General features: G+C 47.4%; 1 protein-coding gene across 1 annotated transcript in view; it reads right to left on the bottom strand.

The window, feature by feature from the left end:
- Positions 1 to 16,605, bottom strand: part of COL27A1 (collagen, type XXVII, alpha 1) — a gene marked incomplete at its 5' end in the record, with an annotated part of 152,405 nt that overhangs the window by 49,532 nt on the left and 86,268 nt on the right. Inside the window, 4 exons of the mRNA XM_009702324.1 lie at positions 5,703 to 5,756; positions 9,030 to 9,083; positions 9,910 to 9,963; positions 12,861 to 12,914. Of these exons, the coding sequence (XP_009700626.1) occupies positions 5,703 to 5,756; positions 9,030 to 9,083; positions 9,910 to 9,963; positions 12,861 to 12,914 (216 nt within the window). The remainder of the gene's footprint in view (positions 1 to 5,702; positions 5,757 to 9,029; positions 9,084 to 9,909; positions 9,964 to 12,860; positions 12,915 to 16,605) is intronic.

The following is a 16,605-nucleotide window of genomic DNA, read 5'->3' on the forward strand; positions in this document are numbered from 1 at the left end:
GAGGCGTCTTGGGGAACGTCATCCTAAGGGCATACACAGCACAGACCCCAAGACTGGGGTAAGGAGGGTGCAGTGAAAGGCATGGCTTTATCACCAGTGTCAGCATCTCTAGGAGGCCAGGAAACAGAGAAGAAAGCTTTTCTTTAGTCTGTGTGAGTGTTTATATGGCAGTACATAGCTCAGGAGAGGTCCCGCTGGGCCAGAGCTGTACAAACAGTGCAAGCTCCAAGTAGCTTTACAATGTAAACAGGAAAAAAAGGAGGGCTAAATCGAGATCTGTCTGCTCCTTTGCACATGGGCAGCCAAGGCACGGAGAGATACAGGTTCATGACTGATAGAGCATTTGAGAATCTGCTCAACTGTTTCACCAAAGCCAGTTGGACACGAATATGGAGCTCAAAGGCATTGCCATATCCATCTCAAAGCAGCTCACCCGAGGTCACGCAAGGGAGTCACAGCACAGGGATGTGCCTGGGCAGTCCTACTGCAGCACATGAGCCACAGGACCAAGAGCCATCACTCATTGCTACCTAAACAGATGAGTTTCCCCTCTTGGTTGTGTTGTCAGGTAAGAGGAGCCAACCTGGTATGGCACAGGAAATCACAGCTCTGTGACCCTGCGTCCGAACGCCGATGCTCCAGCCGCAGCAAGTCAGGCTTGCGCTGAGGTCCTGGCTCTCGGCAGGCAGCGAGACACTCAGGGCCGGGTAGAGCCGAGCATTTTTTAAATTCTAGTTTTAATGTCTTCTGTGGGCACATTTCTCACTGTAATCCCTGTGTAGGTCCCCACGGAGCTATTTAGTAGAAAGCCAGCATTAAGTCCTTGCAAGTCTCACCTGCAGTCACGCTCTGCCCCCTGTAATCACGAGTTATTTTTAATGTAGGCTCCAGCAATGGTAGGACAGCCAGTCACAGTGCCACACGACAGGTGGGTACACAGGCCAAGACAGTATTTCCCTCAGAGATGTGCAATACTGAGCAGCACTATCAGCAATCCCAGACTAAACAAAGTGTTACGGTGTTCGCTAGATACGAACAGCATCAGCTCACAAATGCAGGGGAATTCAGCTCCAGGCTTTCCAACTCAGGTTTAATGCTAGTCCATGTGAGGAAGCAGAGATATACCCTGCTGCTAGAGTAGACAACATTCCTGCAGAATAGAGCGAAATACTCAACAAGGTGTTTCTGCAAAGCAGCCTGCATTTCTCCCTGTTTAAACAGATACTCAGAGCTCGGAAAGAGCCAGTAACCAGCCTCTGAATAGCAGAAGCAGCGGCACGAACATGAACAAGCCGTCAGTAGCTCCTTTCCAGAAATCCAAAGCTGCTTCTTTACCCCTTTATCCAAATATTGACATTTCACTATCACAGTGTGGCCAAATGAAAAGCAAGCAGATGCCTTGACCAAAGCTGAATGGAGACATCATTGGCCAAAGATCTGTAGCTAACTTTTCCTCAAACACTTCTAATGCCTTTTCAGCCAACCAGAAAGATCCCTGGGAGCAAAACAATCTACCTCTGCTTTTTCTCCATGAACAACTTCTCAGCTGGGCCTGGAAAAAAACAACTATTTTCAGGTTTGCTTAGATAACAGCACTTTACAAATCCCTAGCATTTACAAATTCCTGCAGTCAGTGATGCTGCGAAGCACTGGGGGCCGTGTGGCAGAGAGATAGCGGTCCCCTCCGCACAGCGCGGCAGGGTGCTGGCAGTGCAGGCGTGCACGTCTTATCTCGTCTTTGCAGGCTTCACCTGGGCAATAAAGCAGGAGCTTGATGAATGAATGGCACGTTGGAAAAGAGAAATATGCTTTGGGATTTGAAAGGCTCCTCTGAGTTGCCTAAGCTAGTACCCAGCATCGCCTCCAGTGAGAGGACAAAATTCCAGAAATATTGACAGACACCTTGGCCAGAAGAACGGGACAAGGTAAGTCACTTTACAGCAGGATTTCAGGGGTAGTTTTATGATCTGAGTTGCAAAGTCACAGCTCCAGTTGACATTTAACCTTTTGCAGAGATTCTCAGTCAATACCTGGGCTTTTTGATACTGCTATCCTCAACAGAGCATGCTGGAGGCCACATGTTTTCCTGCTGCGAGGAGCCGATGAACAGAAATGTGCTTTTGAGATAGGGTGATGGACTTGCTGAATCAGCCACCTCCAAATTTAAACCTTGATTTGGTTAAATAATTAGGTTTAAACATGTGCATAGCTGTCACTAGCTGAATGTTAAGCACATGTCAAAGTGCTACGCTGAGCACGGATGAAGGGAAATAAGCCTGGGCTCACACGTCCAAGTTTCTTGTCCTTAGGGAAAAGGAGAGGGGAAATCGCGTTTGTGGAAGATTGTTCAGTATCAGTTTGATGGGCTAAAGAAAGACTTGGGAAGCAACAACAGCCCTGTCGTGACTAAAAAAGAAGGTTACAATTTTTAAAGAATTTTCTTTTTAAAATTGGTACTTATATCTTGACAATACAAAAGCTATCACAACATAAATACAGACCCCCAAAAGTCTCCATTGTTCTTTATAATCGAAACCATATTTACGTTTCCTTCAAAAGCAAAATTACTTTAATGAAGTATCCACAAACAGAGCTCATGGAATCCACAAACATCTGGCAGAGGCTGCATTCATATTTCCACTCTGAATTGAATTACGTCCCTTTTGTAAGCTAGGGTAGACAGAGGGTAATGTCTGAAATGACAACTAGGGGATCATTTCCCTGTCCTGAGAAAAACCAAGAGCCGGAATAGCAGGACAAACTAAGCAAACAAAGAATACTATGTGCCTGGAATATCTTCTGAGAGTATGAAGAGAAAGAAACGTGAGAGAGAGATACAAACCAGAAATCCTCCAGGCAGGAGATCTGCTGGTCCTTACAATACCAACTCCCACATCATGTTCACTGAAATCTGTAGGATTTCAGAGCAAAGCCCAAGTTCCTCGTCTCTTCTGGGGATCTTCAAAAGAACGCCTGTCTGTCCTGCAAATTCTGTATGGATTACATCACTGTGGTGCTCAAACTCACTAAATCTCCACTGCGACGCCACAGTCCAGCAGCGTATGTTGAAGGCAGGACCAGTGCAGGGCAGCAGCAGCTGATCCAGATGCTCACGCCTGCTGGCAGAGGCTTATCCTTCTCTGATACCAGTGTCCTTAGGGTGAGATCAAGACCTTAAGGCACCGTCCTCCCTAGGCACTGCCTCCTGTTCTACCTCAACGTTCTGCACTTCCCAGGGTGACTTTTTGCAGGGCTCTGCAACCAGCCAGGACGAAGCCACTGCTGCGTTTCTGGTTTTCAGGGCTGGGATGCACTTTGAATTCTGTGATTCCTCAGTGGAGGAACGTTCAGGAGCAGTGACTGGCACAGGGTGTGCTGGAGTCAACATCTGGAGAAGAAATGCAATCCAAGGCCATGAAGCTGAACATCTCTACCATACGGTATGTCATTTTGAAGATGGACAGTGCTGGCAGCAGTTGGTGACCTGCAGGATTTCTCCTGAGGGTTTGGCATCCTCTCTCTGGATCCAGCTACACCGCACCCAAAGGCAGGTCCCTGCCAGCCAACCTCCTTTCTTAGGAGCTGAATCCAGCTTTGTTCTTCGTTTTACCTTGTGTGATAATAAATATCCGCTTTGTCATTCCTGACAGTACGAGTGGAGCTGAAAACAGCCCGGTCAGCTGTACTTTCCTTGTGGGTTGAGGACTTTAGGCCAACACAGACGGAAGAAGCCAATGAAGATTTATGCAAGTGAATCTCGCACAATCCAAGAGCCAAACACTGCAGTTGCACGCCTGCCATAAGGAGAGGCTCAGGGCCAGGGGATGCGGTTGGCATCCCCGGCTGGCAGCTGGGAGGAGGCAGCGCTGGGACTCCTTTTCTGTCACTGCGTACATTAAAGGCACTGGCAAAAATGTCTGATCCCCTCGGAGGACCCACTTCTCCAAGAGCCTAAAGTCGGCAGCCTGGATTCATTCAGAAGGTGTTTCCCGTTCAGCTCTGCACTGTAGTTTTACCTTGAGATATTTTCCGTCGTCTATTCAAAGCCTCCCATGAAAGATGCCTCCAGTTTCTCATCTGTCATGATCATGGATGTCCCAGACAGCTCAGTTAATTGCTGCTATGTAGCACAGAGAAACCTTGCTCCCCAGGGGACCCTCCAAGAGCGGAGCTGGGGAATGAGATCTGTGGGCCTTCCCACCAAGGAGAACAGAGGCAAGGAAGCTGTTTTTCCCAGCCACAAGTTAAAAGCTGAACCGTGATATGCATCTGCCGGGCTTGGATGTTACTAGTGTCCTTCTAGCTGTGCTTTTAAAGCTTAAAGCAGTTCCAGGGTACATAACTCTGTGGTTATAAATCTTTCTAGTTGGTTATTCCATTTCCTTTTGCCGGTCCCAGCTATTCGAAGAGAGTATTAGTTCTGGTGTAGCAAAACATATGCAATCCTTGGCGGTCCCAAATTCCCCAAGCAGGAGTTGCAGTAGAAGCAGAGATTGGGGGTGGATAAAATGTATAGTTTACTCCAGCCTATGTCTTTGAAAATGAACCATGGAAACAGATATCATAAGATCCTTGGAGGGAGAAATGCAAAATATATTATTGTTGGGGCCTTCAGCAGAACCCATGTGCGCTCACTATTAATACTTTGTAAAGCAGCTGGACAAGTTAAAACAACCCAAAGCAGGGATGCTCCTGCAATAAATGTCCCATTGAAGAAGAAGAAAGATTGAAGAGCTCAGTGGGACATGGGTTGGATGTCACAGGCAGGAAAACAAGCAGCTTTGGCAGGTCTAGAGGTCATTCTTCTGTCGGCTGTCACCCAAACAGAGCAGGAAGAACCACACACGACCTGACACAGAGTGCCTCTGAAATAGTTCTCCAGTGTAACATGTACTTGTAGCACTGTCAGTGATGCCAGTTAGCACCATTACCCAGCAGTAGGCTGGGGGTCTGCTCTTTCCAGGCAGACTGTGGATTCACACAGGCTTACAGTGTGGTACTGTCTGGATCTGTACAGATAAAATCAGGGCCTTGTGTTATTGGCTGGAAAATCCCTTGGAAAGACACAGGACGTGCTTATAATTTGATCTACTGACAAAGCAAAACACACCTTTCTCACAACCCTGTGGAATGCTGCCAGAAGATATTAATCCTGTGAGACTGAAAGGGGAGACATGGGAAGAGTAGGTTGTTCGGCTCCTTGTCAGCTCTGTTTCCACCTGCCTCGTCTCTTAATTTATGTCATGGCATAACATTGCCTCCTCTATATGCCTCCGGCTAAATCACAACACTTCACATCTCAGCTGCTCTCTCTCCCTTGGCACCAAAGGCACCTTTTCTGGTCTTCTACCTGCACCCTTTTCTCCAGCCCAGATACGTCTTCAGATGATTAAATCTTCACCATCCTCACCACAAGGGTCCGTAAATCCTGTTTTGACTTTGCAGCTGGTTGGAAAAGACAAGCTGGACCACTTCCACCATAAACTCTACACTGAGACACCTCTCTGCCCATACACATCACTGGCATTCGCAGCCCTGGTAAGACTTGCTTCGATGACCACAGTCTTTATGCACGGCAGAAACAAGGCTGTGGAGGTGCTGCCCCAACTGCGGCTCATCTTCACCCTCCCAAACCAATCCCCCAGATTACTTTTCCAATGGCTGAAAGAGGAGAGGGATAAAAGCTCATGGAAAGCACTTACCCTGCGGCCTTTCATCCCTCTTATCCCTGGCGCACCACGGACTCCTGCCGGACCCTGGAAGGTGAAAAGGGAAACAAAATGAAGATGGAGGAGGAGGAAGGCAGCAGTTGTTGGTAAGACCCCACATCCCTACGTGATCTGCAGGGGCCTCAGATGCAGACCCTTGACCAGCAGGTTGGTTCATTGAACTCTTGCCAAAGACATTACCATATTCACTTGTCTATAAATGGTCTTTTTTTAAATTCATTGATTGTCTTTGTATTATGAACGTTTAGGCCAAGGATCCTGGCAGAGGTTTGTATGCTTAAGTATCTGCAGCCTGCTGTCTGTCTAAGTGGTGTGATCTGAAGAGAAGTCGAGCACCCAGAATTCCCTCCAAAGCTATTAAAAGCAGCTGTTGCTCAGCATCTGTACAAAAATAACAATAACCAGGATCTGTTTTTCAGTTGTCCAAATACAAAATCAGACACCTCATCTTAGGTATCCAAGTTTGACGTTTTCAGCCAAATACTGATTTTCTCTTCAAGTAACTGCTGCCCTGTTAGTGCTGCATAAATATTCATACTGGCAGATAGATGCTAATTTCATTTGGACTGTTGGTGTTGCGGATGATCCTGTTCCTCTCACACCTGCAGAAAGGTTTCAGGTTTTCTTTTAACCTGGATTTGTACACACTTGATTAATTAATGTGTATACAGAAAATGCAGAAGAAAATTAAACAGCTTTTTCTTCTGTTAGAATATTTATCAGTTTCAAAAATTAAAGGATATGTTCAATTACCAGGACTTATTTCTGTACTATAACTTTAAAAACCTGCATTTAAAGTTACTGCCTTTCTGCTGTCAGAAAAGAAAACCTCAAAACGACACATTCCATTCTTACTCTCTCAAGCATTCCACATCAAGTTTTGCTATTTATATATTAATAGCTTTTACCAACTGTCAACTCTGCAAACTCTACCAAGGATCAGAACAAAATTGGACTGTGATCTTCCTACTGCTTGTACCACTGCCACCAATAAAGATTTTGCTTTTGGAATGGAAGCATCCCTCTGCATGGCATGTAAGTTCAGAATACAAATGCTTAGCTGTTCTTACTCAAGATGGAAAAGTTAGTTGACTGTAACTATATTTGTAATCACAGTAAATCCCGGTTTTGCTAGGGAGGTCAGTAGCGACTGGCACAGACAAACAGTAGATGTGTCAGATGCCTGTTTTATAGAGATTTTTATGATAAACACATACTGAAATGAAATTCTTTGTTGGTCTTTGGAAGATCCTACTGGAAGTCTCAGCCTATCCCAAACAGCTTATGAAAATACAAGCACAGAAACATTCGTTGTGATGGCAAAATGTTGAGGAAACAACTAGGTACCATGCTGGGAATTTCAAGGAACTGTTTAGGAGAAGTTAAGTGACCTTTAATATATCTATATGTATAGATTATTTTCAAAACTGTGTATTAACACAAAAAATGTACTGTGATGGTGAGCAAGAAGAGGGAAAAGGCATTCACAAGCCTCAGTGAGCTGAAATTAAGGGCAGAGTTTCATACCATTGACTTTACCTTTGCTTCCCACCCATTCCCAATCACCATCTATTGAATTAATCAGCCATCAGAGCTGCCAAGGCTCACTGGATAGCTTAATGTCAAAGATTTTAACAGTTCAGGACAAACATCAACAGCATGCCTCAGGTCTGGCTTGAAAAGCAAATAATGAATGTTTGGTGGAGAAACAGGCAGAAACAGCTGGAGTTAATGAGTGGGGATTTGATATTAGGAGATTATTTGATTTACTGGCTTTGTGGGCAAGTTTGACTTACTGAATTATGACTTTTTAAAATGCAGTCTTGGAGGAAACATTTTGCTTGGATGAACTTGTTATTTGCCTGCAGGAGAACAGGGAGTTGAGGGAAGCGGAAGGACCTGGGGACAGTCTCAGCTCCCAGAGCTCTGCAGAGAGGTTTTGGCATCTCCAGTCAGAGCTGATGTCTCAACTCATACTGCTGTTGTCACGCCCCAGCAAAGTAAGACAAAACACAGCCTCAACTAAAGGTACTTGCTCGTGGTGCGCTGGATAGTGCTTCAGGAGTGCGAGCTCTCTGCCACAGGGCCAACCTGCCTCTGCCAAGGACACCTCCTGTCCTCCCCTGTGTCCACAGGCACGGAGTACGCAGGGGGCCTGCCTGCTGCTCCAGCTGTCCCCAGGTCATGCAGCAGGTAAGTGCTGGGAAGCTGCCAAAAAAGGAACATCTGGAGATATCCAGCTGCCTCCTAGACTTCTGCCAACAGTAAGTGTTGCCATGAAGGGTCTCAGAGCAGCTCACTGCTGCGGCTGCGGGCAGCATCACGTTCCTTTTATTGTAAGAGCCTGGCCAGTGCCACGTTGCTGCTCTTCAGGTAGGGACGGGTCACCCCGAGGTGCTGCTTCACCTCAGATCTTTTCTTCCCCTCTCACCTCCGCTGACTTGCAGCTGTGAAATCTCTCCCTAGGCAGCAGCTGGCTGCAGCCGGTGGGTCCAGAGCATCCCCAAGCTCCCCACGGTAGGCAGAGCTGCCACTGATCTGGAGGCCAAGCCTTTGGCACTGCCTGGATATTTCACCACCGTGATCTTCCTCCCAATTAACACCACTGTGGGAACGCACACACTGAGCAAAATTCATTCCCCGTACCCGCCCAGAGCTGCCTTTCTGTTGGTTCCAGCAAATGACACACAGCGGCATTTGTGCTCCTGGGAGAGTCAGAGCTCCATCTAAACAACGGCTGTGGGAAACTAGAGCCACACTAAAATCTACCTCCACACCAATTGCACGCTCCAGCCCCAGCTGCACATGTACCAGATGAGCCCATCTAGACTGAGAGAGCATCTGGGGGCAGCTGCTCTGCTGCTCCTCTCCCTCCAGCCAAGGTCTCTGAAAACGCACGATGCAGTCACTGCGTGATGTAGTCACCACATGATACAGCCACTCTATCGCGTGACATGATCACCGCACGGCCCACAATTCCCAGCAGAAATAGAGGGCCTCGCAATAACACCTTGAGCTAGTGAGCTTGTGTCCTGCTAAAAGATTGAGGCTGGATAGCGAGTTTCAGATTCCGTGTTAGGGAAATGGGCTACAAAAGTTTGAATGAAGCCCTGCTTTTTTATTTAGCATCTCTTTCCACGTTACTCCCACCCATGCCCCATCCCTTTCCCCATATCTCTTGTTCATATCAAACTGAATTTAACTGGGACATCGTTGCTTGACTCAGCCCACGAATGCCCAGGATACGGGATGCTGATTTTTGGTGTGCGATATTACAAGGTGACGATAGCCTTTACTTACTGTTGGTCCAGGGATCCCAGGAAAACCCACTCCTCCTGGTGTCCCAGGGTGCCCCTAAAAGGGAAGCAAGAAGAACATGCCTGGTGTGAATTCCCAGGATCTGCTCAGCCCTTCTTCCTCCAAGTGGGAAGACAGGAAAAAGAGGCATTGTTGGTTGCTTGCAAGGTCAGGCAGGTCTGTTATTTATCAGGGTAAAATTGCTCAGGGGCAGATGGAGAAGGCCAGACTGTCAAAAGCCCAGCTCCAACCTTGCTAACAATATAAGCAGTTAAATTTTTTGAACAGCCCAGAAGAGAATGGGCTGAATTAATATGAAAATCTGGTTTTGGGTCTTGCACTATGGTAGACAGGAGGTAAGTGTCAGAGCAAGACAAGATCTTGCTGAGGTCCCCTCTGTTAAACTCCTAAACAAGGATCCCCAAATGGCCGTGCACATAGCACAGCAAAACACCATGAGCGTGCTGCCCAAGCAGCCCTGCATCTCCAGCTGCCCTGGTAACTTGGTGGGATGTCAACAACAGATCCCTCTTCGCAGACATCGTCTGTTCAGGATGCTTGGAAACAGGCAATCCTTCAGGTGCCGTAGCTTGCAGCTCCTAGTTATCTCCACTGGACACAACAGGTCCTCAGCTGACGGAGCTGCAGAACACGTGTCAAAAACCCAGTGTTCCTCTGAAGGGGAGATTGCTGAACACGACTGCTGGGGAGAGGTTATACCTCAATACCCAGGCAGTCAAATGGCCATTCCCATCCCCACAGAGACAGGAAGAATTCACAGCTGTTGTCATGTAACTAAAAGACTAGGAGAAGCTGCATCCTTCCCTAGGACACAGAGAGAGAGGCAGCAGCAAGAGCGAGAGAATGCAGACTTACTCCTTACCATCGACCCCTTGACTCCTGGAGGGCCTGGGGGTCCCACTGAGCCACGGTCGCCCTAGGAGAGACACAAATGCATAGGGAAGAGTGAGAACTTTTGCTAACAAGCACTCTGAGCTGTCAGCAATGGAGATCTAGAGCAATGAAACAACCAGAAGATCCACACATTGCAGTCTATGCCCTCAGATTTCTACCAGAAAGGCTTCCAGTACAGAATAATCATCACCCTCTTTAAAGTACCCATCTCATCAGAGTAGTTGAAGGACTACAGCAAGAATTAGCTAATCCTCCATATCCCAAGAGAGAGGACCTTACTATCGCCATCAAACCACCTAGGAACAAGAAATAAGCGATGCACTCAAGGCCACCTTCAACTCCAGACAGTGCTAGGACTGGATCCCAGGAGATCTCCAGCCTTTCCCACCCAAGACACGACTTCCCTCTCGGTTCTGCAGTATCATAGTCCCTACACGTTCTGGCGTTTTGAGAGGCACGGATTGAAAGCTGTAGTCATGAGGCCCTGCTGAGAGCAAGGAATCAAGTTGGAAAAAATCAGAGATGCTGCCTGGGATAGATGGCTGGTGCTTTCGGAAGGAGACCATAGGCATTTTGGGGAGACTCCCTGTCCTGTGGCTCATACTGAGACCACAGCGCAAACAACAATGACCTGGAGGCCTGTGTTTACGAGGGGTTCAGAGCCAGATGCCTCCACTGCCCACCCTGAAGATACTACCCCTTCTAAAACAAGCCACCATTTGGCACTAAAAATCTTAACGTGCCAAAACCCCCCACTTCTTAATTCCAAAACTCTTACTTATCCCCACAAGCAGAACACCTCACTTCCCCTGAGTACATCCATGGCCCTACAGCTCAGCCATGAACGGGTGCGAGGTGCAAGCTTCCGTGAGCACCACCGTGACTCACTGACGCATGGCTCTAGCAACAGGACGTCCACTGCTCCTTTTTGGAGATGGTGGCAATCCTCACGACGACCGCCTGTAGTCTCCCTCGCAGCCCCGGTAATGCACCGGGAATTAGGTGTGTTACATTTGCGTGCTTGGGGGGATGAGGAAGGAGGAGTTTGCAAATTCTGCCAAGTAGTTTACGCCCAAAATTTGACCTACCTTCCAACAGCTAAAGTGTAAGGGGAAATATTTTCTGGGCTCTAAGCAGCTTATTAAAAACAAACTCCAGAGTTTGTGTTGTCACCAGTTGGCCCTTGTAAACCAATGTAAGGATTTTTTTCCCCCGAATGCATGGATTTTATTAAGTATGTATTAACTGTATTGTTCTCTTTGATAATCTTTGGATTCTCCTGGTTTCAGGCATAAGTTTTGCAGCTCTTGGGATGGAGATTGCTGACTCAGCTATGTCTAATGAAAGCATATTTCCCACTCCATTTAGCTCACAACGGCATAGTAAGCTGTAGGATGCCATGCCAACTGGAGGCCTGGTTGAGTTTTGATTTGATGATAGTTATTTCTGTCATCCATAAACTTGTCCTGGTAGAGAAGTCTGATAGAAATCACAGCTGTGCTGAGGATCTCCTAGGGCACATTTTCAAAGGACAGCCTGGGCTTGCCTTGACACCAATGTAACATCATCGTGTTACAGAGTCGATCTGCAAGATGAGGGTAGCTCATGTGGTCAAGGCATTGGCATGGAAGTCACGTGGCCAGATGTGAATTTACTGGAGTGTGGAAGAAGATCTTCCCACATCACCTACATGGCAAACCCCTTCTTCCTCATTGAGTTCAGGGCTGAAGCTGCCATTGAGACAGGCACTCAGGCACCAATTTTCTGTGTAACCACCTTGGACATAACACAGACTCTTTATTCCTCTGTTTTCCTTCTGTAAAACGCAGCACATATCATGTCATTTCTTTTAGTTCTTGTGTGCCTTGACAGTTTGGACTGGGCCTGCTTCTGCTACTGCCCCACCAGAGACCATCGAGCGTAACGGGCTTTCCAAAGGCTGCCGCAGACAGGCAATAAAACGCGTTTGCAGCGAACACAGTATAACTGTCACGGAGTCTTGACATCATTGCCCAGAGGTCAGGGCTTGAAGTAATAAAAGCGAGGGAGAGAACTGATGCGTGGAATGCATCTTTTTATGCTCTTGACTATCTTTATGGCTGAACTGTGAATAATTAAACCACCAATGAAAACCAGCAGTCTGCAACTGAGATACAATGAATGACATAGATGATTTGTCTTTGGAAGCTACCTCTGAACAAAATTTTACACTCTAATAGAAAACAAATTAATGTCCATTTACATTTTTATGGAAAATAAAGCCATTTTTCTTCCTGAAAGCAGCATGTATCTGTACTGTACACAAGAGGGCACCAGCCCTTAGTAGCGTGCCCAACGCAACCACAGGGGCAGCCCGACCTGGTGGTCCTCATCAAATAAAAAGGGAAATATTTGGACCAGCCTTTGCTCAGATAGGCGGCTGCACTCTTGTTCCTTCTCTGCACCTGAGAAATTGCCGAGCCCTCCTGTTCAATGCATGCTCAGCCCTGGTTCTGTGCCACCCCGCTGGCAACTCAGCATGGGCTTGTGAGTACATCTCTGCACCAATCTGTCTGTAACCTAAACGCCTTGGACTCCTCCCTTGACCAGGAACACAGGGCTGATGGGTCCCTCATTCCCAGAAAAAACCAGAACGGACTGTTAAGTACAAGCTTTCTGGCAGATTATGAATGAATAAAGGTTAAATTTTCAAAGAATATGTGACAGCATCTCCTTGGAGGGCAAGCGCATGTTAGCTCCTAAATGCAAAGTAGATGATTTTTGCCTGGCCCAAGACTAGCTTGGACACCCTGGGTGTGCTGCATTCCCAGCTGGCTGTTGCACTGACATGACAATTTAAATCTCCACAATACTCCTCCCGCCCCAGTCTCCCTCACTCTGCAAAAGTTGTAACAACCAGCTTGTTGCAAGCAATCTTACCTTTTCTCCCACTATTCCAGGCTCCCCTACGGGACCAATGAAACCCATTAAACCCTGAGGAAAAACAAAAGAACAATTAATTTTCAGTTTTATTTGCTGAGAAAGTAAACAGCTTCTGTGGTCCACCTTTCTGGTTGAAATAGCACAGCATCCCTCGTATACTGCTCAGTAATTCCTACTGGCTACCAGAGCGGACAGAGTTGCTCCCGGCCATGGGAACGTCTAGGTTCTGCTTTAGGCGCCAGCTGGAACGGCAGCGCTAGGATCTGCAAGAACCACAACACACAGTATAGGGGATGAGTTAAGCACGTTTCATAGAAAGGCTGAGTCTATAGCATGGCTTTGTTTTGCAAGCATTTCCCCAAACGTCAGCGCAGCTTCCCCGAGAGCATCGATAGCGGGAGCTCCTGGGTTGCACAGTCTGAGAGTTGCCATCATTTTAAGTGCTGTACTGAGTAGACTTCCTCTGGCTTAATCTGAGCTGCCCCAAACCCTTGTGCAAACTAATTTTGCCCTGGATAGTGTCATGCTGTTGGGATGTCAGTAGGAAATAAAGGTCTGAGGACATGGCCGCAGGGGCCAGCAGGGCAGCAGATCCATCACACTACTCAGAAACTATCTTGGAAACCCCCCCCAATCTAAGCTCAGGATTTGTCAGGATTTAACAACGTTTGGGATAACGAAGACAGAAACAGAACTGCTTTTAATTAGGAAGATGGGAAGAGGTGCAATCTCAAGCTAAGATTCCTGAGAATTAAAATACAGCAGCCTCCCTGCCAACTTCAGCAGGTTTCTGGCTCTAGAGATGCAAGGGACCGTCCTCTCTGCCACAGCAGGTGCTCATTCTCTCCCTGCGTGATTCTCACAGCCTTGTCCCTAGTCCCAGCAATGGTCACTGCGAGACAGATATCTATATTTGGTTCCTCCAATGAGTCTGTAACTAAAGGGATTCGTCTCCTGTTGAAATACTTCATAACCTGCCCACAGTTGGCATGGGTGGTGTCAAATGAAGCCATGCCCCAGCTTGCTTGATTTTAGGCAACAGTCTGACTGGTACTGGGAGGTGGCTGCTGAGCAAGTCAGAGACAGGAGACAGATTCTCCAGTGGTATCACCCTGCTCTTCCTTGGTTTTAGAATAATTTGAAATCTTCATTATAAATAGTAAAGTTCCTCTATGCAAATGCATCTCATCTTTTCACTTCAACATCAAGGAGGTCCTCAAATGACACACTCAAGAAAACCTTTGGCATGAGCAAACACAACAGGAAAAAGGCTACACAAGCAAGGCGACTTCTGGAGTGTAGTCTTGGAAGAGAGAGAGCTTTTCACCCCGTTATCTCCTTTCTGGGGGAACAGCAAGAAAAGGAGCAAAAGTTTCCTCTCTGTAATCCTGCTTCATTGATTTTTCCATTCCCAGCTGGCCTGACGTGTGCAGTCCATAGAGGAGCTCTCTGCAGTCTGTGCATCGCCGTGGTTCTGTTTACATCTGTGCATTGACAGTGTAAAGTGATACCACCCAGCTACAGAGGAGCTCCCGGCACCACAGAGTAGCCTACTCACAGGTTGTACAAGTCCTCCTGCCACCAAAAGCCTCTCTGCATCCATGGAGTCACGCTCACAACGGAAAGCTGTAGCACAACATCACCAGCCTCATCGCTATTCCTGCATGTGTGAGGCTCAGCAGACCCATTCAGAGACATGAACCACAATGTGGGTCACTCTCCAATGAGTTTTAGAGGGAACAGCTTCTGATGATGACTCCAAACACCAAGAGACTTCATGCATTAACATTCCTCACGTGGTGCAATTAAATGCTATCCTTTGAGCATCATTGGAGACAGGAGCTCCTCAATGAGGCATGCTGATGGGCTCAACAAAAGCAACTCTCACTCGGACGCTCAGCTCGCTTCGCCTCTTGCAGGGAGCAGCCACACTCTCTCCGCTGTGAGTGGCCCTTGTCACACTCTGGCATGGGAGCAACATCCGAGTGAAAAGCGTTTGGAAAATACTCATGAGAGAAGGCAAAGAGCTCAGCGGGTACGTCAGAGCCTGGAGTCAGATGCTTGCGTTAGAATTTCATCCAGAGATGATGTCCCAGGAAAACAGCATGCCGCTGTGCCATGATGGAAATATTGATTAACCACGGGAAGACAGCTACTTACCAGGAAAGCTCTACTATCCCATCAGGGGCTTGATGTCACCAACCCTTCTGACATCAGCACTGACATGGTCTATGCTGCGTCCGAAGCTGAAGAAGTCCCAGCGCACGCGCATGCCATTGTGGCCAGACTCCACGGACAAGACACACATGGGAGCAAAGCAGCGCTGGACTCAGCAGCAGATTGCCCAGCGCAGGAACCAAAGGGAGAGCAGGCAAGTTTGTAATATCTGCCTGTGCAAGGTTGCCACTGGGTGGCATTGCTGAAGGCCGCCGAACTAATTATCCTTTCAATTAGACACAAGTGCACATGCATAGCTGATAACTGTATCCAGTTACTGAAGTCATCCGGCAGCCCAAGGCCATGAAGAAGGCTAATGTCAAGGCAGAGGACAGAATGGCAAAGCACTGAGATGAAACAAAGAAATGCATTGCTAGGCAAAAATAAGATAATAAAGCAAGAAAGAATAAATCTCATCTTTCATTTCCAATTTCCCGAAAAAACTGCAGAACTCTCTCCCCAGGAAGATGCTCTCTTTTAAGCTATTTCTGGGTGACTTAGGTCAGTCTCTGCAGAAAAAGAGAGATCCCTGTTCTTGCAGCAAATGTTGTTACCATTAGGAACAAGACTGTTTCAAAAACACTTCCGAGAGGCATTGCATATCCAAACTCAGGCTTGAAGGTTAATCTTCTGATACGCTGTCCACAGCAGCATCAGCTCCCACCCTAAAAAGTCTCTAAGGAATGTGGGTCGTGAAGTGAGACATACTGGTTGTCCTTCCCAGCCAACGCGGTGATGCTCTACAGATGGTTTGTAGAGCACGGATTGCAGCATGCCAAGCAGCCCACAAACCCAACACCCTCCTGAGACCCCTCTCACTGTCACAGATGTGCTGTTTGTTATCGCAGCTTGTGCAGAAACCCTCCAGCGCTGCCAATGCAAGTCGGGTAGAGGCAAACACAGCACCTGCTGTGCGGGTAAACATCAGGATGGAAGGGGAGCACAGCCAAAATTTCTGGCCTGGTTTTCACTCCAAAACTGGAGAAAATTCTGTCTGCACCGGTACATCGCGTCTCTGCTCAAGGGAAGATGTCTCTGCTCCCTGCGTACCCAGCAAGAAGCGCATCCCATGGTGTGACCACGATAGAGTAGGGACCGAAGCGAGACAGCAGAGCCGGGACCCTGGGACGTGGCCAGGCTTCCAGCACAGTAGCTCTGTAGTGTTTGCAGCCAATACTGTCTGCTCTGGGCCAAATTAACTAACGTTGCTGTGTCTGCGAGCAGACACAAATCGAGATAGATATGTCTAGGCAAAATAAATCTCGGTAAATTATTGGGAGTATTTGAAACAACTGGGGGAGATTGGGTAATGATATTCTTCACTGGCCAAAATGGGATAGACACTAAAGGGAACACAAGCAGCAAAAGATTTAGGTTTTAAGAACCAGAAAAGCCACCGGTGGCAAATATTAAATCAAAGCAGACATGAATTGTGACCATTACACTAAAATGGCTGCGGCAGAACATATTTTTCCCAGGTTCCCAGGGTTGAAAAGAAGCCCTGCATCAAACACGACTCCAGGCA

This window comes from Cariama cristata, unplaced genomic scaffold (assembly GCF_000690535.1).
Source record: "Cariama cristata isolate BGI_N322 unplaced genomic scaffold, ASM69053v1 scaffold376, whole genome shotgun sequence".
Taxonomy (NCBI): Eukaryota; Metazoa; Chordata; class Aves; order Cariamiformes; family Cariamidae; genus Cariama; species Cariama cristata.